At 55.6% G+C, this 21082-nt stretch overlaps 1 protein-coding gene across 1 annotated transcript in view; it reads right to left on the reverse strand.

Moving 5' to 3' along the window:
• Window positions 1–10729: 10729 nt before the first annotated feature.
• Window positions 10730–21082, reverse strand: part of Cspg4 (chondroitin sulfate proteoglycan 4) — a 36039-nt gene continuing 25686 nt past the window's right edge. Inside the window, exons 4-10 of the mRNA XM_026387789.2 lie at window positions 20412–20894; window positions 19903–20079; window positions 18249–18447; window positions 18022–18156; window positions 17731–17897; window positions 13709–13892; window positions 10730–13413 (exon numbers count right to left, since the gene is read on the reverse strand). Of these exons, the coding sequence (XP_026243574.2) occupies window positions 11579–13413; window positions 13709–13892; window positions 17731–17897; window positions 18022–18156; window positions 18249–18447; window positions 19903–20079; window positions 20412–20894 (3180 nt within the window). The 3' untranslated portion in view covers window positions 10730–11578. The remainder of the gene's footprint in view (window positions 13414–13708; window positions 13893–17730; window positions 17898–18021; window positions 18157–18248; window positions 18448–19902; window positions 20080–20411; window positions 20895–21082) is intronic.

Raw genomic sequence — 21082 nt, forward strand, 5'->3', positions numbered from 1 at the left:
GGGGGACTGGACCCTCCTAGGATCACACAGCAAGGCTCTGGAGGGCTGCTCTCAAACCCAGCTCTCTGGCTCCATTCCTTAAAGCTGCATTGACGAATTAATCGGCAGGTCCTCTGCTCTGGAGGTCGGAAAGATTGGGAGGCCAGTGAACCAACTGTTAAAGTGTGAAGGGGGGTTGGAGGGTAGGGCGAGTCTCAGCAGTCCCCAGGGAGAAAAGACTGAGGACAGCACTGCACGGTGACATCCACAGTGACTCAAAAGCTCCGTTTACAAAGAAACACGTGTGAGGAGCAGAACTTCGTTTTTCTAGTCTGCCCTAAATTTCTCTTTTGCTCCCCACCCCACCTACACATGGTAGAAAAATAATCTCAAATAATTTGGGGGAGTTTTGAAGGTGCAGAGCGTAATGGTAATAGGCTTTTCACATAATAATAATAATAATTATTATTATTATTATTAATATTATTATTGGGGGAGGCCTCCTTCCCTCCAGGTTGCATGTAAGTTTCAGGGATGGCACTTGTGGAGACCTTAGGAAGGCCCCCTAATTTTGATTTTCAGAGGCTGAATCCCGCATATTCAAATCTGCCTTCACTCCACATGAAGGGGTTCAGTTTACCCCTCGACAATGTATTTTCTTGTAGATATTTAATTAAAATTTATTGATTTTGATTTTGACTTTTTTTTTTCCTTTTTCCTTTTCTTTTCCACCCTACCCTCCACCCCCAGCTGCAAACGTTATAGGCTGATTCTTGCAGAGCTAGACCTTGGCACTGGCCCTGTGGTGTGTCCTGGGCTCTCTGATCATCTTCCCTCTTGGCAAAGGTCCCTTCTGTGGCCTGTGGTCCCCTCTGTGGCTTGTGGTCATGATTCCACAGCTGCCACCTCCCAAGTGCAGGGAGCTCTGGGCTGCTTAGACACCCTGGGCATCCTCTTGCCATCTGGCATCTGGCTGCATCTTAGGGGTTCTACCTGGGGAAGGGGTATAAGTCCTGGACCTCCCGACCTCTCTAGGTTTCCTCTGCTCCCCCATTGCAGCCCCTGGTGGACACTGGTTAGGCCTGGGCCACCTGTGCTGAGAGGCAAATGGCCAACGTCTGGGGCAGGAGTTGGAAGATGGCTGGAGTGTGGAGGCCCCTGGAGCCTCTTTTGGGCTGACCCAAACCCCCTTGCTGTCTTTTGGCAGAAGAGCCCTGGGTAGGGATGGTATGAGGCTCCATCCGTAGCCCTGCTCTCCCCCACTCCTTTGCCTCCACCATAGAGGCAGGACCACAGAGTGGCTGAGCCAAGTGCAAATCCTCCCATGCACACTTGCTGCAGGGATGTTCTTAACTGCTCATGCTTCCTTTTGCCCATTTGTATCATGGAGGTCCACGTGGCTGTTGGGAGGGTTCCATGAATGAAAAGCAACAGCTGGGTAGTGCCCACATAGTAAGTGCTCAGCGAGGAGTGGCTGGGATTATCAGCCACGCCCAGAGCTAGAGCAAGTTCAACTCATTGCAGAGGCAAGAATCTGGCACCCCTGGAAAGCCACAGATGGTGGACAGGGGGCCAGGCTGGGGCCAAGCCCTCATCCGCCCCCAGACCTTGAGCTCTGCCCCATGTTGTCACAGTCTCCATGGGAAACAATCTCCTGGCTGTCATGGGATTCATTGGTCTGGGTGGAAGGGCCCATAGGGCCGCTGACTGTTACATATCACTACCGCATGCCCAGGAATGAAGAGATCCAGGCTCACAACCCAGGCCTTCCATTAATGGAGTCACCAGGTAATCTAAGGCAAGGTCACACCGCTCAGCCTCAGTTCCCCCAACACCACTCCAGTGATGGTGCTCATTTGTGACCAGGTTCGTGAGTGTGAGCCCTTTCTTTGCCCCAGATGTTCAGCATTCTCAAAGCCAGAGAGGTGTGCTGGGCCTTGGGCAAAGGGCCTACCATGAGTTATCTCATCGCCCACGACATCTGGAAAGTAAGAATGCCTCTGGCTAACATTCTCCAGCAGACAGTGGCTCAGAGGCCCTGAGTCAGGCGAGCGTGTGAGATTGAGCAGCTGCCCTGGGCAGGCCCAGGCCGAGGTCTGCCTGCACTAGAGCCATGCCCTTTCCAAAGCTGTTGGAACTGGGCAAGAGTAGGGCCACTGTCCTATCTCAGAGTGAAAGCAGGGGTGCTGGGAATAGAGAAGAATGGGGAAGGAGAGGGGCAGGTGGCCACAGGACAGGTGGGGGTGGGTGGCAGGTATTGGGTGGAGATGGCTATGCCCTCCTGTCAGTAGGTAGAAGGGAGAGCTTGGCCTGCAGAGAATGCTGGGCAAATATTTGTTGAATAATCATGTTCTTTCTTTTTTATTTTTGGTACTGGGGATGGAACCCAGGAGGATTTTACCACTGAGCTACCTCCCCAGTCTTTTTACATCTTTTAAAATTTTAAGATAAATTCACAGTAAGTTGCTGGGGTCTTGTTGTGTTGCCAAAGCTGACTTTGAACTTACAATCCCCCTGCTTCAGCCTCTGGAGCTGCTGGGATTACAGGTATGTGCCACCATGTCAGGCTGAGTGATAATTTTCTGCAGGGTCTCAGACAGAGGTGTGGGAGCAAGCTCTAGGGGGGACTGGACAGAGGAGGACAGGAACAGTGAACGGGGGCAGGAATAGGACTCTAGTCTCTATGAAGAATTGTTAGGAGCATCTTTTCTCCAGGGGCCAAGACGGGGGGCAATGAGAACCCTTAGGAAATGCTGATGGGGGTTTAGTGGGTGCTGGGGCTGAGCCAGGGAGGGGGGAAGGCCTCTGTCTCTGGGACTTCCATGGAGTAGGGGGCAGGCAGAGGTGCGGTGATGGGGTCTGTGTTTGTGCCTCGTACCTGGAGTATGTGTATCCTGTGTGGTTGCTGTCCGTGTGTCCACCTGTGTGTATTTCCCTGCAGTGACACTTGGTGCCTGTTGTCATTTGACAGCACAAGATATCCTTGTGTTTTCCAGCTTGGAAAAGCAACACTTCTCAGCCTGGCCCAGCGTTGGAATCATGCTTAGTTTTTTTTCTTTTTCTCCTACTCCTCACCACATTCATAAGCAAAGCTTGTTAGCACCTCAAAAGAGATCCCAAGCCAGGTGCACACCTGTGATCTCAGTAACCCGGGTGGCTGAGGCAGGAGGATCACAAGTTCGAGGCCAGCCTCAGCAACTTACTGAGGTCCTAAGCAACTAAGCAAAACCCTGTCTCAAAATAAAAAAATAAAAAGGGGCTGGGGGTGTAGCTCAGTGGTAGAGTGTCCCTGGGTTCAATCCCTGGCTAGAGAGAGAAGCTGGGGGGAGAGAGAGAGATCCCAAATCTGATCCTTTCACCACTGGGGCACAAGCTGTCACTGTGCTTGCCTGGTCTAGTGCAGAAGCCCCTAAACTGCTCTCTGTTCTTTCCCATCCCCTGGAGGTCCAGTAGGACCTTTTGTTTGGGTATTCAGGATTGAACTCAGGGCACTACACCCTTGAGCTACATCCTCAGTCCTTTTTTTTTTTTTTTTTTTTTTTAATGTTTTGAGACATGGTCTCACTAAATTGATGGCCTCAAATTTGCCATCCTCCTGTCTCCGTCTTCTGATTAGCTGGAATTATGGGTGTGTGCCACTGTGTCTGGTCAGTGTGGTCTTTTAAAATCATATTCTATGGGGCTGGGGTTGTGGCTCAGTGGTTGAGCACTTGCTTTGCCTGCATGAGGCACTGGGCTCTATCCTCAGCACCTCATAACCAACCAACCAAACAAGCAAACAAATAAAATAGAGATATTGTGTCCATCTACAACTAAAACATATTTTAAAAAATCGTATTCTAAATCAGACTGTGTTTCTCCATACTTAGGATGGGGTCTTTCAAACTCCAGACTCCTCCCTCAGCCCACAAGGCCCTGATCTGATCTCACCTTGGACCCCTCTCCTCTTTGGTTTTGGAACTCCAGACAGGCTTGTCTGCTTGCCGTCTCCTCTGCCATGTTTGCTGACATCTGAAGACCTTAGCATTTGCTGTTCCCTCTGTCTGGAATGTCCTTCCTCTCAGGGAGCATGTAATTTGCAACTCAGTTAATTCAGGTCTCTGCTTAAATGTCACTTGGAGAAGTCTCCCTTGACCATGCTATCTAAGGAGCCTTCCCAGTCCCTCTGTCCCTTTACCTTGCTTTATTTTTATTCATTTTACTTATTACCAACTGCCAATTACATGCATGTGTGTATTTTAATTTTTTTTTTAGTTGTAGATGGACACAATACCTTCATTTTATTTATTTATTTTTATGTGGTGCTGAGGATCAAACCCAGTTCCTCACACTTGCTTGGCAAGCACTCTACCAACTGAGCTACAACCCCAGCCCCACATGTTTGTATTTTAAACATCTTACTATGGAAAGTTTCAAACAGACATAAAGATAGAGAAACACATACAGGTCTTTGTGTGCCCATTCCTCAGTTCCAATGATAATCAATAGTGAGCTGATATTTTATTCCCCCATATCCCTTGTTTTCCAGAAAACTGCAGACATCACCTAATGTCATCTGCATATACTTCAGTGCAAAGATTATTATTATCATTTTTCTTTTTTGGTACTAGGTGTTGAACCCAGGGGCACTTAACCATCGAGCCACATCCCCGGCCCTTTTTATTTTTTATTTTGAGACAGGATCTTACTAATTTGCTTGGGGCCTTGCTAAGTTCCTGAGGCTGGCCTCAAACCTGCATTCCTCCTGCCCCAGCCTCCCAAGCATACAAAGGTGATTGTTTTAGATGTGTTTCTGGAGAGCAGCCATCAGGGAAGCTGGCATTTGTGTCTTGCTCACTGCTGTGTCCCCCGAGCCTGGATCATAGCAGGTGACTCCAGGAGTGTGTGGCTCTATCTGCAGTCTCCAGGGAGGGTGTGTGTGAGGTCTGGTTTGCATGCTTGCTGCGGGGGTCCGTGAGTCTGCACATACTGTGTGCTCAGCTGCGTGTGGCAGTGCTGTGCACGTGGGGCGCCACAGCAGCTGGTGGCTGGTGGCTGAATGGATGCCTCCTCCCTGACGTCATCTCCCACCTCCCACCCAACCCGTGACTCACTCCAGGGAGTCATTGGCTCTTTCTCTGCCAGGCCTGGGGAGGGAGGGAGGTGTGCATTGGCTATTCTCAGCCCTCTGGAGGCCCAGAGATCTCTTCTCTCTGTCCCTCCTTGGCTGCCCTGAGGCCATGCTGTTCCCATCAGCAGAGTGGCAGCCTCCCCTCTCACTGAGACAGCTAGGCAGCATCAGCTGGGTACAGTTTGGTTGTTTTTGTGTGAGGGGTGATCATGTCCCATCCTGCTGGCTTCTAAGCCTCCTAGGGTGACTTCTGAGCCACAGGGAACACTCAAGCTGGGGGGGCAGCTGAGTGCAGGGTCTGCCCCAGGGGCTCACCAGAGCCCCACTCCTCACACCAGGCATGCATCTTAAAGGTGGTCTGGGAAAGTGGGCAATGGAGGACGCCCAGGAGGTCCAGCATCAGATGTCTTCCTGGGGCTACTCCCCGTCAGCCCAGGGCTCCACGAAGCTTCTCAGTCTGACCTGCAGAGCTCCTCAGAGTCCCAAACTTAGGTCCAGAGAGAGGAGTGACTGTCACAGCAATTCAGTGGCAGGGCTGAGTCACCCCAGGGGGGCTTGAAACCTTCCTAGTGGCAGAGGAGGTGCCTCTCAGCACTGGGATCTCAAACCTGGAGTTCTGGGGAGCAGCTGCCGTGGGGGGCAGGGGGGAAGGGCAGGGGGGAGGGAGTTCTGGGTTGTCTCCTTTTCTGCTGCACTTCATGAACTTTGCTTCTATGCAGTGAGCTACATTTGTGACCATGTTCTGCCTGTAGGGTTAGGAGCAGATCGAGCCAGTAGGAGGGGGCAGTAAGAGGAGGAGGGAGGGAGCCCCGTCTGTGGGAGGGGTAGAGAGTAAGCCTGCCCTCTAGAATCCAGAGCTTGGGGCCGGGTCTGTCTCGGCTCTGGCAGAGTTCTGGTGCCAGAGTAGCAGCCGGGGCCCAGACAGCACCCCTGGGGGTGGGGAGAGACCAGTGCACACAGAATGAGAACTTGGGAGAGAAAGTCTGGGGGGTCAGAAGCCTCTTGGCTGGAGGGCACCTCTGTGGGAAGGGAAGCATCATATTCTGGCAATAGGTGTTGACTGAAACTGCTGTGGACCTAGCACAGGGCGCAGCAGTGGCCGGGTCAGGCTAGATGTCTTGATGAAGTGGACAGTGTTTTCTCTAAGGGGAGGGGGGCTGGGCCTCTAGGAGCTCAGCCCCTGGGAGCAGAGGGGAGTTGGCTCCAGGCTCTCCCAGCACCAGGGCAGCACACAGGGGTCACAGCCTGGCTTTCCTTCCTGGGACAGAAAGGTCAATATGGCAGCCTGGGCTCCCACTCTCTGTAGGTGAAAACTCTGGGTGGCCCACCCCCTCCTTCCTAACCAGGCCTGGGCAGTAGCCCATAAGAGCTTCTTCCTCCCTCTCTGCCCGTTATTGAGGCTCCTCCAAGGGGAGGCCCTGACACATGAGCACTGACTGGTCACTTTGGACAGTTCCCTTTGTCCTTTCCTCTGACACATGGGTCCAAGACAGGGAGGGTCCCGGGAGGGAAGGGCCAGCCGGATGGTCAAAACCAGGGTGGTGGGGGGCTCCTGCACTGTGGGAGGTAAGGGTGGGTGTGGGTGTGGGTGGCTTCCTGCAGACCCTCCCCGCTGGACTGGACTTGGCCGCCAGCCTGCCCTCCTGTGCTTCTCCTGTCCTCATGGAGGCCCTGGAACAGGGACCCATATCAGAACCCTGTCCCCCAAGTCTGCCTGGCACATGGAGACTTCACAGTGTGTGAGGAAGGACAGATGGTAGCATGAAGTGGAGGACAAACCCTGCGACAGCTCTGCCACTAAATGGCTGTGTGATCTCGGTCCTGTCTTTGCCTCTCCCATCTCAGTTTCCCCAATTAGAGGTTGAGGGGAGGGCTCCCGTCGATGGATCTCAGACTCCCCTGTGCAGTGTGTATTCCAGTCCCCTGGGGACCTTGCTAAAGCAGTCTGACTCAGCCATCTGGGGTAGGGCCTGAGATTCTTATTTCTTTTTCTTTTCTTTTTGTAGTGCTAGGGATTAAACCTAAGGCCTTGCACATGTTAGGCAACAGGCAAACACTCTACCACCAAGCTCCAGCCCCAGCCCAATTATTTCCTTCCTTCCTCCCTTTCTTTCCTTTTTTTGATTGAAACCAGGAACACTCTTTTACTGTGCTACATCCCAATCTCTTTCAATTTTCTCTTTTGTGACAGGGTTTCATTAAATTGCTGAGGCTGGCCTTAAACTTGTGATCCTCCTGCCTCAGCCTCCCAAGTCACTGAGATTCAGGTGTTTACCACCATACCCAGCCCAATTCTTCATTTCTAATAGGCTCCCAAGTAATGCTGGTGCTGCCAGTGTAGGGACCCCAGTGTAGGCAGCAAAAACTCAGACAATCCATTTCATTTGAGCCTTTAGGACCTGGGAACTAGGTTACTTGAGCCCTTTGTGACCACACAAGGCATCAGAAGGGTGCTTTGGGATTAACTTCAGGCTTTGAGGTGGCAGTTCTTAGGATGAGGAGCAGGAGCTCCTCCAGCTCTTAGGCGAGGCTGGGTTTGGGTACAAAAGTCCCTTGGTCACTGGATAATCTAGCCTAGGTTGCTTCTGTTAGTAGAGCTACTTCAGACATCTGAAATATGAAGGATATAACCCACTACTATCCTGGTGGCCACAGGGGGCCCTCTGAGGAGGTGGTGCCCTTTATGAGGGCAGCAGCCGTCAGTTTAAATACTGTGATTTTGTACACCGAGGATGGAAACGAAGCGTGCTCAGCTGTCTCTTCTGTGGAAGGCCGTTGCTCTCTAAGGATAGGCAGGAGTGGACAGTTAGCTAGCTTCCCCCTCTGGGCTTTCCCCTCACTGTCCAGCTCACACCCCTGGGTTAAGGCACACGTCATCGTTTGGTAGTTATCCGTTGGAATGTCTGGGGCTCTCGAGAAGGGCTGGGTCTGTTCCTTTTTGAATCTCCCACAATATTTTTGGCACGAGACGCCTTTCCAATGTCTGACTGCTCTTAGCAGTCACTACGCAGGGACAGCAAGAAGTAGGAGAGGGCCTCGTGTGGGGTGGGGGCGGAAGTCTAGCGGGTTTGGTTGCCCATGTCCTTTCCACCCACTTGCCAGGCCTCCTTCTTATGTTGTGGCCAGGAATGGGAGGACCCACCCAGAGAACTCTGGAGCTCTGCTTGGGCACCTCCATCTCTTTAAGATCCGGAATCTTCTGGGACCAGAGGAAGATGCCAGCAGCCCTGGCAGTTCCCGTTGGTCAGGGGAAGCTGGGGTGGAGAGGTAAGGGAAGCACTTCTCTGGCTCCCTATTGGAGGATGAGTGTTCCAGCTCAGTGCATTCCATAGCTGCCATGGCAACCCCACTTAAAGGGACAGCTTCTAGAAGGCTTCAAAGGGAGCCCCTTCTTTAGCACCTCAGAGGTGCTAATTATCCAGAGTGGTAGGCAGCATCTCCAAGCTAGGGACTCAGGGATTTGTGCTCCTCTGGAAACCCCTCCCCACACCCATGGGTTCACTTTCCAACTCTGATGTCAGCTTTGGTCTCTTAATGGGAAAGGGTACCCTGGTCCCCTTAGCTCCAGGGCCTGTGGGAGGGCCTCCTGCACACACAGGTGGGGACAAGAGATCTGGAAGGCACCAGGCAAGGAGCACATGCTTTTGAAGTTTGTGTGTGCACCTGCATGTGTGTGTTCAGGATTGATCTGTGTTGTGGGTTTGAAAGTCATGAGCAAACCTGTGTTCACATACCCAAGCAGGCACAAGTGCACATGTGTTTGTATGTGTGTATATGAAGTAGAGGGCCAGAGGCTTCCAAACATACCTAACACTTGGACAATGGTTGGCTCCTGTCTCCAATGCCATGGGGGAGCAGCTTCTTAGAGAAAGGGGATCATGTGGTATTTTATACAGTGGCACCTGCTCTAAGCTTTGGGTGCACATCTGAACATCAACAAAGCCCCCCCCCCCACCCCGTGCAAACTGAGTTCCCAGAATTGGTGTGCCGGTGAAAGACTCCCTCTCAGGTCCTGGCAGGGCTGCTGGCCAGCCCACTGTCCAGTCCAGGTTGAAAGGAACCGGAGGGTGTCAGCCAGCACCAGCTCCCTGGGGGTGGGGCAAGCCAGGCTGTGTGAATAGAGTGTGGTCAGTTCTCTGGAGGAAACTGGAGATGAGGCTAGATCCTGCCTGACAGGTCTGTCACCCCATCTCCGCTTACACTTCCAGGGAAACTGGTTACCCTGGGTGGAGGCTGATCCCAGATATCAAGGCCCTGAGGATCTAGCCCTGAGCTTCAGAGAGGGGCAGGAGAGCATGGGGTGTGGTGTGGAGACACCCTTGCCTGGAGGTGCCGGAAAGACCAGGCTTGTAAATCAAGGTAGGGCTGCAAGCTCAGGGTGTGGAGACACTCTGGGGCCACCTCATCTCCAAGCCTACAGGCCTTGGTCACTCTTCTTGGGGCACAGTGCTTTTCAGTGTAGCAAGAAGAGCCTCACTGGGCCGAGGGGGTCTTGCGTACTTTCCTTCTACTTTATTGTGTAGCTCTAGTTAACCCTCTTTCCCTCTCTGAACCTCAGTCACCTCTCAGTCCTTTGGAAAGAGGAAGCCTGAGAGTGGAGAACCAGGAAACCGGGTGCTGAGATATGAAGGGCATCAGGGGAGGGTGGTCCAGGGACAGGATGGTGGGGAGGAGGGAGTCTCATCCCTTGCCTTGGTTCCTGGACCAAATGTTATCGATTCTGGGGTACAGGAGGATGTCACTGTGGTTCTCAGATGCATCCGTTTCCAAAGGCAGCCTGGGGCTCTCTACCCCCAACCTAGCTGTACTCGGGCCCCAAGACTTCCGTATTTCTCCCCAGAACTCAGACACCTCTCACGTTTCCCTTCTGATGACTTCAACCTACTCTCAGGGCCAGACATGTCCCCTGGGATCCAGAATCCATCTCTATTGTCCCCAACCCTGTGACACCCTCTAAAGGGCAAGGACCCGAGGGTGGTGCCTCCTTGGTAACTCACAGAATGGCTCGGAGGTCTCAGGACCCATTTCTAACCAAATGACAGGCCAAGTACAGGGACATCTAGCTCTTTGGGGTCTTTGCTGCTTCTTGTACCTTCAAGAAGAATCACCCTTGGTCCTTCTGTTGGAGGATGGAGGCAGCAGAAGTCTTCCTTTTCAAGTCCACAGGGAGTTGAGAGGAACCCCTTGGGCAGCCCCCTGCATCCTCCCTCTGTGTGCCATGTTCCCACCTCAGGGTCCCCAAGGTCCCCCCACCTTCTCCTTTGCCACTCCAAACACAAGTGAATGGGGAGGGACAGGGCTGTGGAGGCCCAAACCCAGGCAAAAAGTAAAAAAATAAAAATCTAGGGCTGGGAGCATTTATTTTGACGTTTTCCTTGAAGCTCCCTGTAAAGGACTTGGCCTATCTCTACCTAATTGAAGGGCTTTGGTCCCATCCAAAGACTGGGCCACCTGCCCACACAGGTGGGGACAAGAGATATGGAAGGCACCAGCGAGTGGACACTCAGGGGCTTGCCTGGCTCTGTTTATCCGCTGGCTGGGCAGGGCCAGATGCCCTGCCCCAGTAGAGTGAAGCCCATGTGGACAAAGGCCCAGTGCACGGTCAGACACAAACAACACACAGCTGTCCAGAGCCTCGGAAGCACCATTTATCCAGGCTCCATGGAGCCAAGTGTCCCCTGGTGTTCAGGGGAACATAGGCACCGCAGTGGCCCTCAGCCCGAGACCCTCCATGCTTCCCAACACGTCTGCTCCAGGACTGCTCACCACAGTGGGGCCCTGGGAATGAACTGGCTTCAGATCCTCCATCCCACACCCCCAGGGACTCCATGGGGCCCAGCCAGCCCAGCACCTGTTAAATAACTCCCTGCAATCCCCTGAAAACAGCCATGCCCAGAGCAACCCACCCACCCTGCACCGGGAATATATTATTCTATCAGTTTCTGTCTCCTATTGCGGAGGGGCTCTCAGCTCCAGGGAAAACCATCTCCTTAAAACACCAGAGGGGAAGAATTTTCCCGTAACCCTGGAGCAGAGACAAGGGGGGCCTGGGTTGGGGTGGAAAAGCCAGGAATCACCCCCATGTCCTCTCTCTCCCTGGGGCACTTCCTTCTCCTTGCTCTCTCAGCAGCTGGGGCAGGTGTGACTTACCCAACATCACAGACCCAGGACCCAGAGTCCTGACCCACCCAGGAGGTCACCCTGGTTTTGACAGCCCCAAGCAGCTCCAGGGCAGGGGGCTGATTCCCTGCCTGCTCCTGCTGGGCCCCTGCAGTTCTCTAGATTCTGAGTAGCTGAGGAAGGTTCCAGCTCTTGACTGCACTCTGTCCAGGACCCATGGGGCTGTCCACTAGCACCCTCCACCCCTGGCGCCTCCAGGTCTCTCTTGCTCTGGGAATTCTCAGACAGCACCAGGGCATGGAAGCCATGGAGTCTGGGTGTGGGCAAGCCTGGCCCTGGCCCGGTCAGCATCTGGGCCCAGGCCAGGCCTCATACCCAGTATTGGCCATTCCTGAGGGCAGGGTTGGGTGTCCGGCAGAACTGCAGCAGCTCCGGGTCAGGCTGGCCTCCTGGCGGGGACCCCTGTCCAGGCACAGCTGTGAGGGGTATGGCCTGGCCCGGCTCTACCTTGCGAAAAGTCTCTGTGTCCCCGGCCAGGCCGTTGCGGGGTTTGGCGGTCAGGATCTGGACGTCATGCTTGCCCGTCTTGTTGCGTTTACGGAGGTAGAAGAGCAGGGGCAAGATGAGCGCCAGGAGCAGGAGGACCAGGCACACAGGAATGATGATGCTGAACATGTTGGCCTCCAGGAAGCCCAGGAAGCCACCCCTGGCCACAGTGGGCACAGGGCTGGATGCTGCCGGGCCTGGCTCACCCGTGGGAGGGATGCTCTCTGGCTCCCCCGAGTCAGTCTGAGCAGCCTCAGGGACACTGAGCAGGGCCACGCTGTAGGGCCGGGCTGCATTATAAGGCTCGGTAGTAAAGTCCAGGGAGGCCACAGCAGGTGGGACACCCCGTGCCCATAGTTCCAGAGTGAGACTGTCCCCTGCTGGGCCAGGCACCCTACCCTCTGGCCTACCCACCTCAAGCCCCAGCCTGCCATCCTCCAGGTCCTGCTGAGTGAAGTGCTCCACAAGTGGCCGGCTCCTGGGCTCCGTCCTGGCCCGCGGTACACGGACCACGCGGCCATGCTGGGGTCCCGCCAGAAGCCTGAAGCGGGGCACGCTTCCCGTGCGATTGGCCAGCTCGCCAGCATCCAGCACGGTGGAGTCCAGGCGTAGGGTGGCACCCTGGGGCCACGGCCCACCTGCCCACACGTGCAGCAGAGCCCGCACGGTGACATTCACTGTGGCTGATGCATTGACGCCCCTGGCCAGCGCCAGGACCTTGAAGTGGTCGTGAGAGGAGGAGAAGTTGGTGAAGGCAAAGACCACCTCGCCCTGGTCCACCTGGAGCTGGCTGAAGGCTGAGGCAGGCTGCCCGCCCACCAGGAGGTGCCCGTACTGCGGCCCCTGGGTGAGGCGGTAGGCCACGTCGGGCTCCTCCCGATCCGAAACCACCTGGAGCTGCTGCCGGCTCAGGGGGGAGCGCCCCAGGGCTTGGGGCACCTCCAGGGGGGCTCGCGGCTGCACCTGGATGGCAGAAGGCAAGACGTCCACAGCCAGGGTCATGGGCAGAGGCGGGCTGGCCCCATCAGACATGCTCAGCTGGAAGACTCCCGCCACGCTGCTCCCATTGGCCACAAAGGCCAGTCGCCCCGCATCCACGTCGGCCTGTGTGAAGTGGGTCGTGGGCCCCGGGCTGCCCCCCAGCAGACTCAGGAAGCCATTGTGGGGTGCCCTCTGCACCTCATACTCGATCTCCCCAGGAGCTGAGTCGGGGTCCACCACACTCAGTTGGGCTCGGGAGACCAGGGCGCGAGAGCCCCGCGTGAGCCGCAGCGGCATGGAGGCCTGCGGCTGCGGAGGCCGCTCGTTCACGTCCCGCACGGTGATGCTGAAGGCCTCTGAGGTTTGGGGTCCCACTACGGAGGCCCCAGCTGGCCCCTGGAGATGAGCACGGAAGCGGAAGCCATCCTGCTGGGTGCCCCCACCACCGTGGGCATACACCAGCTGTCCTGCGGCCACCTCGGACTGCAGGAAGTGGGGCCTCCCGGCGTGGAGGGGCTCCTCAGACACCAACAGCTGGCCCCGGGTGGGGAACTGGGTGACCTGGAACAGCACGTCATGCTCGGGGCGCTGGGATGCTGGGACGCTGGCCAGGAGGTTGGAGGCATCAAGGGCAGCAACGGTGATCTTGGCCCTCTGGCCCTCAGAGACCCAGAGACCTGGAGGTGGGACACAGGCTGTGAAGGTCCAGTCCACTGAGGGAGGAGCCCAGATGGCTAGAAGGGGGACTCCAGGGCAAGGTTGTGCCTTCCTTCAGGCCAGGTACCCCAGAATTGGGCTGGGGGTCCTGGGGGGACAAGGATTCTATCCCCCCATCACAAAGCCCCCAACCCACCCCTCCTATAACTTCCCAGATCTCGGGGAGCTGTAAGAGGAGCTGCTGACCAGTCCTGTTGCCCTCCTCGTGGGGCCTCTCCCTTCATCCCCAACCTTGCCAGGGCATCAGCTTCTCACCTTTGTTTCTCCAGAGGCGGGTGAGACGCTGGGGACAGGTGGCCTCAAAAGAGATAGTCACAGCGAGGGTGGCAGCCATGTCAGGAGCAGGGGGCGAGGACAGCAGGAGCTCTATGGCATCATGGGCTTCCCAGAAGGGCTCAGGGGACATCTCGTGCTCATATAGGACATTCCCAGCATAGACCTGAAGGAGACACCGTTGTTGGGGTGACAGGCTGGCACCGGCACTGGGCACTCCTGTTTCCCCAATACTCCAGTGCCCAGCCTCACTCTGTGCTCTCCCAGCTGTGCCCAGGCCTGTGTGAGTGTGTACTCTGCTCCCTGCCTCACCAGCTCAGGGGTCTCCATTAGGCAGTTGGGTGGCAGCAAAGGGCTGGGCTCTGGAGTCAGCTGCCTGGGTTCCTATCCCAGTTCCGCCAGCTGGGCCAATCCCCAGCTCTCAGTCCCCGGGGAATGCCATCATCTAACTGTGCTCCCATCGACTGCAAGTCCTTGTGATCCACCAGGTCCCTTCCTCTCTGACTTACTAAACACACCACTTCTATAATCTCCCTTCTTTCTCCAGTTGGATCAGTGCCCCCCCCCACGATCATTCTCTGCATTATTTAACCGTAATATTCTTCCTTCTATCTTAAAAACACTCCTATCCACTTCACTTTTTCCACCAGTGCTCGCAACCTCCTGCCTTACTGCTTTTCTTTGTAGCAAAACTCCCGCAGAAAAAAAGTCCACGTCCTCCTCCACACATCCTCAGTCGCTCCACTCAGGTTTGTGATCCAAAACCTGTTCTTGCCAAGGGCACAGGGGTCTCAGGGGTGTCAGACCCAGGGGCAGGGTCTCGGGCCTCACGGACCTGCTCGGCATCATTGACCAATGGAGCAGTCCTTCTCCAAGATAGCTGTTGACTTCTGGGCCATTGTACCCTCTGGGTTCTCCTCCTAGCTCACAGACTCTTGATGGTTTCTTTACTTCTCTCCAGCGTCTTATGGAGAGGCCTCTGACTCTGTCCTGCTAGACTCCCTGGTGCTTTCAAACAGATGCAGGGCCTCAGACAGCAGCTCTGCTAAAGACCCCTGATCCAGATCTCTAGTCCAGAATGCTCTTGCCTGAACCTAAGACCCAGATTTCTTTCTTTTTTTTTGGTCGTGGGGAATGAACTCAGGGGTGCTTTAACCACTAAGCCACATCCCCAGCCCTTTTTGTTTTTTGAGACAGGGTCTCACTGAGTTGCTTAGGGCCTTGCTAAGTTGCTGAGGCTGGCTTTGAACTTGCGATCCTCCTGTTTCAGCCTCCCAAGCTGCTGGGATTACAGGAGTGACCCACCGCACCTGGCTCCAGACTTAGATTTCTACCCAAGTCCTCAGCAATACCATGTGGATGTCCAATGGACATCTCAAGCTTCACAGCTCATTTGGACTCCTGTTCTGCCCTGCCTCCCAGTCTCCCACCACAGATGACGGCAGCTCAACTCATCAGTGTCTCAGTAAGAACCACAGAAGTCCTCTGTGGCTGTTCTTCACCACCACATCTCCTGCCTGGATTGTAGCAATAACTTCCAGGCTTGGTTGCTGGCCCGCACCCTCTACAGTTTGTTCTTTATATGGAAACAAAGTGAGACTAAAAGTCAAGGTTAAGATCTTTTTTTTTTTTTTTCCACTTCTGAGTCAAGTTCTTGCTATGTTGCCCAGGCTGGTCTCCAACTCTTGGGCTCAAGTGATTCTCCTGCCTCAGCCTCCTGAGCAGCTGGGACTACAGCATATACCATTGTCCCCAGCTTATTAGGTCACTCTTTTGCTCAAATTCTATAATGGCTCACCATTTGAACACAAAGGCCCCATAATAACCCTGTTGCTTCTGTGACTTCAACTCCCTCCAACAATTGCTGCGATTACAGGCATGTGCCATGGCACCAGCTCTGAATAGAAACTTAGTGTGCAGAGACTCCAGGCACGGCGGGGACTGGGGTGGGCTGGGAACAAGCTGGTCTAAATGGGGAGGAGGAGATCTTGTGCTAAGGGAGGCGCTGATCCTCAGGAGTTTGCTACAAGAGAGAACACAGGCCTTTTAAGAAATGGATAATCAGGGTTTTGGGAACACCATGATTGATATGCTGATGGTTAACTTAAAAATATAAATTCAAAGTGTGCCCAAATAAAACACATCTGTGGCTCAGAGGTAGATTGCAAAGAATGAAAGACTCCCAGGCTGATGAACAGGCTGCCAGGGAATGGAGACCCCCAAGCAGTGGGTGTAGGAGGCTGCATGTCTGTGTTCCAGAACTCCTGTGAGTAGGCGGTGTCTGGAGGGGAGTCAGGTAAACCCAGGCCAGGGAGGGGGGATCCCTGGGCTTCGGGAAACAAGCACTGTCCTCTGGTGAAAGGAAGATCAGCAGTCAGAAGGCAGTGCTGGTTTTGTCTCTTACTAGCCACGTGCTCTCACCTGACCTCCATGAGCCTCAGTTTCCTTATCTGCAAAGTGGGGACACCTGATGCATCCCTGCCCTGCCTAGCTCAGAGCATTGTAGGACAGCGGTGCTGTTAAAACACTGCCAGTCTGGTCTTGCCCTGCCCCCTACCTCTAGTGAAGGAGGGTGTCTCTGCCACGTAGCCTCTTCCCAGCCTCCCTGGGTGACACTGCCAGCCTGGGCCCCTGGTGGCCATTCAGTCTAGCTCTTCACTTTGCTGGGGTATGAGGAAAGTTAATGTGGGGACTGCGGAGCTGGGGAGAGGCACATACAGCCTCATCCTGTGCCTTCTCCCTGAATTTCAATGTTACGGCTCCTAGAGACTTGGGGTACTCAGCTGCTGTAGCCTGATGGGTATTTTGCTGTGGGAGAGGGCAGGCAAGGGGCCCTCGTAGGAGCTGGGGTTCCAGGAGAACAGGAAGCCCAGCTTTACAGCATTGATGGGACAGACCTAAGAGCTCTCCCTCCACCTTGGTCAAAGCCATCCCCTTTCCTGTCTGCGCTACTTGCTGGGGCAGGGACTGGCTTGTCACGTGCTGAGTTCCACTTAAAGTGGTGCTTCTCAGAAGAGACTGGGCACCCTGGTGGGGTGGGAAGCAATGATTAGGGCTTAGGAGGTCTCTGGGAGGAGAGGAGGGGGAGTTGGAGAGGGACCTGGAGGTGGGGTCTACTGTTTTAGAGGGAAGGCAAGTCCCTTGGGAGGTCCTTGAAGCAGTACCAGTCCTGAGCACCCCGAGACTGCCCCTGCTCAGGACTAACTGGGATCCTGTGCTGGGCCTGGACACCAACACAGCCTCTGGGCAGGAGCATCAGGGGCTCCGGCAGCTCAGCAGAGCCCGTGTTCTTCTCCGCCTTTGGGGAAAGACAAGGCTGTCAGGAACCTCACAACACCTCTATCTACAGAGGCATCTACATGATGGCGGCTGGCCCCATGGGTGCAGTTAGCAGAGAGCCCTGCAATCCCAGCAGCCTAGCAGCCTGCCTCTACCTGGAACTGAGAGTTCTAATTCTGACTGGTGGCCCTGGTATGCCCAGGGACAGCTATACTCTGAAGCTGCTCTGATGGGTGGCAGTGACTTCACTCCCAGCCTGGCCTACTCAGCTGCCTGTCTACCGAGCTGTTCCCACGGCCTGCTCTGCTCCTTGGGGGCATCTGACTTGAGCCCCAGGCTCACTCCTCTGCCCTCAGCCTAACTTCATCTCAAGCTCTATCCCCTGAACCAAGCACCGCCCCTCACCAGCTACTGGGCTGCCTCTGCTGCCGCCTCCCCTGCACCTTTCCAAGCTTCTAGGATCTAGTTGCAGCTTCCCCAGATGCTGGGCTCCAGGACCTTATCCTTGCTTTGGGACCCTGAAGCCCTGACCTTCTGTATCCTTTTGCTGCTCCCTTGGACCACTAAGCCCCACCTGCCTGGCAGTACCTGGAGTGCAGGCCCCGGGGGACTTTGCTGCTAACGATGCTGGAGCTGGTACCTGTGTTCACGTGGACGTCTTTAGGCCCTGCAGGTCACCTAAGTTTGGATGGAGACCTGCAGTGCCTGCAGAGTTGCGCCCTTACCTCAGCCTGAGTGAAGTTCACCAGGGCCTCCCCAGCACTGCCCTGCTGGACGTGGAATAGCCGGCCAAGCTGGGGCCCCCGCAGCACCCTGTAGAACAGGTGGTGGGGGTCCGTGCCTGCGCTGGAGCTGGCTCTCAGGCTCTGGCTGCTGAGAGGCTGGACAGACTCTGTGAGAGGCAAAAAGGGCTGGTCAGCCTTTTCCCAGGAGCCAAGGCAAACCCTGCAGCCGCCAGAGGCCACATGGTCCTGGTGGCTGCCCTCAGCTCTGCCCCAGCTACTCAGCAGACCCACCTGGGCAGACGGTCAGTGTCCGGCTGCCCTCCAGCGACAGCAGCACTTGCTTCTGGGCTGCCACGCGGAAGAAGTGTCCGGAGGAAGTGTGCTCCCCATCAGAGAGGTCAAAGCGGAAGCCTCCATCCAGGGCTCCTGAGGACAGGGGTGGAGCTGAATCCCACAGGCCCAAGACGGGTCCCTACCCTCAGGACATCCCCACCAGCTGCAGAAACCCGAGCACTCACCTCTGTGCGAGAACAGTACGAGCCCGCTGTCCAGCTGGGCCTGTGTGAAGTGGTGGACCTCGGTGCCTGGCGCCATGTGCAGCACTACACGCCCGTTGCTGGGCTGCTCAATGGTGTAGACCAGGTCCTCGGGTCTCGAGTCGCCGTCTGTGCTCCGAAGGGCCTCAGTAGGTATGGGCACAGTGGCCCCCTCCCACATCTGGGGACATAGGCCTGTGAAGGTTCCATCCCGCCATGCTTACCCACCCCCGTCCTCCTGGCCTGGGGCCACCATCTGAGGGGTGGGGTCTTGCCCCTAGGTCCGGTTACATGTCCTTCTGGGTCAATCACTCATGGGCAGTGTTGAGAGGGACCCCCATTCCCAGAAACGACGGTCTTTTGGCATTCCTGGGCTCCTCCCTCCTACAGCCCTAGGAAGAGGAGGCTCCAGCCCAGGGCTGGGGACACAAACATGGGTGGATGGCACCACCTGGTGGCCAAACTGCCACACAGCATTCCTGGCCAGTCATAGCCCAGGCAGCTTTTAGTCTGAGTCGTACTGGTTTCCCCACCCCCCAGCTGCCCCCCAAGGTATATCCTAAACCACAAAGGACTCTGTGCCCTATGTCAGAGACAGCCCAGCTTAGCCCTCTTCTGGAAATTATTTAGTACTTGGAGTTGAACCGAGGGCCTTGTACATGTGAGGCAAGTGCGCTACCACTGAGCTACCTCCATAACCGTAACCCTTTTTTATTTTGAGCCAGGCATGGTGGCACATGCCTGTAATCCCAATGACTGGGGAGGCTGAGGCAGCAGGAGGATTGCAAGCTGGAGGCTAACCTCAAAAACTTATCAAGACTCTCAAAATAAAGAATAAAAAGGGCTGGAGATGTGGCTCAGTGGTAAAGCACCCCTGGGTTCAATCCCTGGTACAAAGAAAAAAAAAAAGGTGGGGACATGGTTTAAAATTTATTTTGAGATATGGCCTCGCTAAGGTGCCCGGCCTGGCCTTGAACTTTCTATCTGTGCACCTCAGTCTCCTGCGTCAACAGAATTACAGGCATGAGCCACTGCCCCTGCTTGGAACCTTATAGAGCTCCTACTGACGGGGGTGTCTTCACCCCGGAAGCTGGCAATCAAAGCCCTGCCTATCTCGTGTTGTGCCATGTGGGCTGGGCCAAGCTGCAGCCTTTCTGTTCCACAAGTAACATCTATCCTGTCTGGGCCTCAATCTTCACCTCTGCAGAGTGGGGGGGGGGGTGCCACTGCTCTGCAGTGACATAAGGGTCGGGAGAGCCCAGCTACGGCCTCTGCTTGTGGAGGATGGAGGTGGAGGCTTAACTTCTCCCCACCTCAAGACCACCCTTAAGGACTTGTAAGAAATTCTGTCAGGTGTTTTGCTTTAGGAAAAGCCTTCTGCTACAAGTGAGTCCAGGAGCTAGCAGGGCCAGTGTAGCCATTCACGAGGCTACTGGCTGCACACAACAAAAGCTCACCCCTGTGTTCTTTCCTCGGCACGGTATCCCATCTCGTCTTCCAACAACCTACTAAGGCATGTGCCACTTTGCAGAGGAGGAAACTGAGACTTGGAGGGGGTGTACTATATGCAGGGAAGTAGGGGACCCTGGCCCCTTCCTAGGAGCAGAGGTGGGGGTGGTCCCAGGGATGCTCCCACCTGCAGGCCTGTGTTTGTGATGAGGACAGGGGGCTGGTCATTAACTGGCAGGATGGTGATGGCGAAGGTCACGGGATGACTCTGGCGGTCCACCTCGGAAGCATTTGCCACCAGGACAAAGCTGTCTGTCAGCGTCTCGCTCCCGTCGTGCACATAGTGGATCAGCTGCTCCTCCACCTACAGGCAGGCGCAGGGCTGGCGGTCAGGCCCCAGCAGGCCTGGGACTTACCGGGGGTCTCAGGCCCAGCACCCTCGTGCCCTGCTCTTGGGTGGAGGAGGAGACCGCCTCTTCAGAGCTTTAGTTTCCATAGGGGGAAGGCGGGAAGAATAATTTCTATGTCCCAGAGGGATTGAGGGGAAATTGAGATATAAAACAAGGTGGTCCCTAAATTCTGTGGCTCCCCGTCTCTTCTCGGTACCTACCCCTAGACTGGAAATTTCTGGGGCTCCTCACTCTGTGCCCAGGGGTGGGCAACCGCACAGCCCCTGAATCTCCCGGACAGCTGTACCTCTTTCCAGGAGAAGGTGCTGAGGGTCCCATCTTGAGCTTGCTCCTCCCTCTGCAGGGCCCCGTGCCGGGGCGGCTCCAGCACCTGCAGGTTGAGGCTTGGCAGCGTGGGGAAGTAAGGCCCGGTGACACGGAGCAGCGGAGGGGCCAGGGTGCGGGTACCACCCTCGGGGACACTGAAGTTCTGTGCCTCCAGGGGGATGGCAGTGGGCAGCACCTCCAGCTCCATAAGGATGCCCTCGAGGGGAGCACCCAGGCCAGAGGTCACGTCCAGGGAGAAGGTATCACGCCAGGCCTCAGGGCGGGAGTGTAGGTACAGGACGCGGCCCGCATCCACGGCCTCCTGAGGGAAGCTGTGCACGGGGTCCAGCCTGGGCGGCTCATCCGCTGAGGCACCCTGTGATACCATCACCAGGTAGCCGGCGCTTGGGGGGCTCTTCACTGAGAACACGATGTCTGCTGGTGGTACTGCCTCCTGGGCTGCCTGTCAACAGAAGGCAGTGGGGACTCACAGCAGGCCCCAGAGGGGGCTGTCTCTCTCTCTCTCTCTCTCTCTCTCTCTCTCTCACACACACACACACACACACACACACACACACACACACACACACGGTTGTACTCAGACTTTGCTAAGGTGATGCCTGGTTTGCCTGGAGCCTTCTGTCCCCCACC

Source organism: Urocitellus parryii, chromosome 6 (assembly GCF_045843805.1).
Source record: "Urocitellus parryii isolate mUroPar1 chromosome 6, mUroPar1.hap1, whole genome shotgun sequence".
NCBI lineage: Eukaryota > Metazoa > Chordata > Mammalia > Rodentia > Sciuridae > Urocitellus > Urocitellus parryii.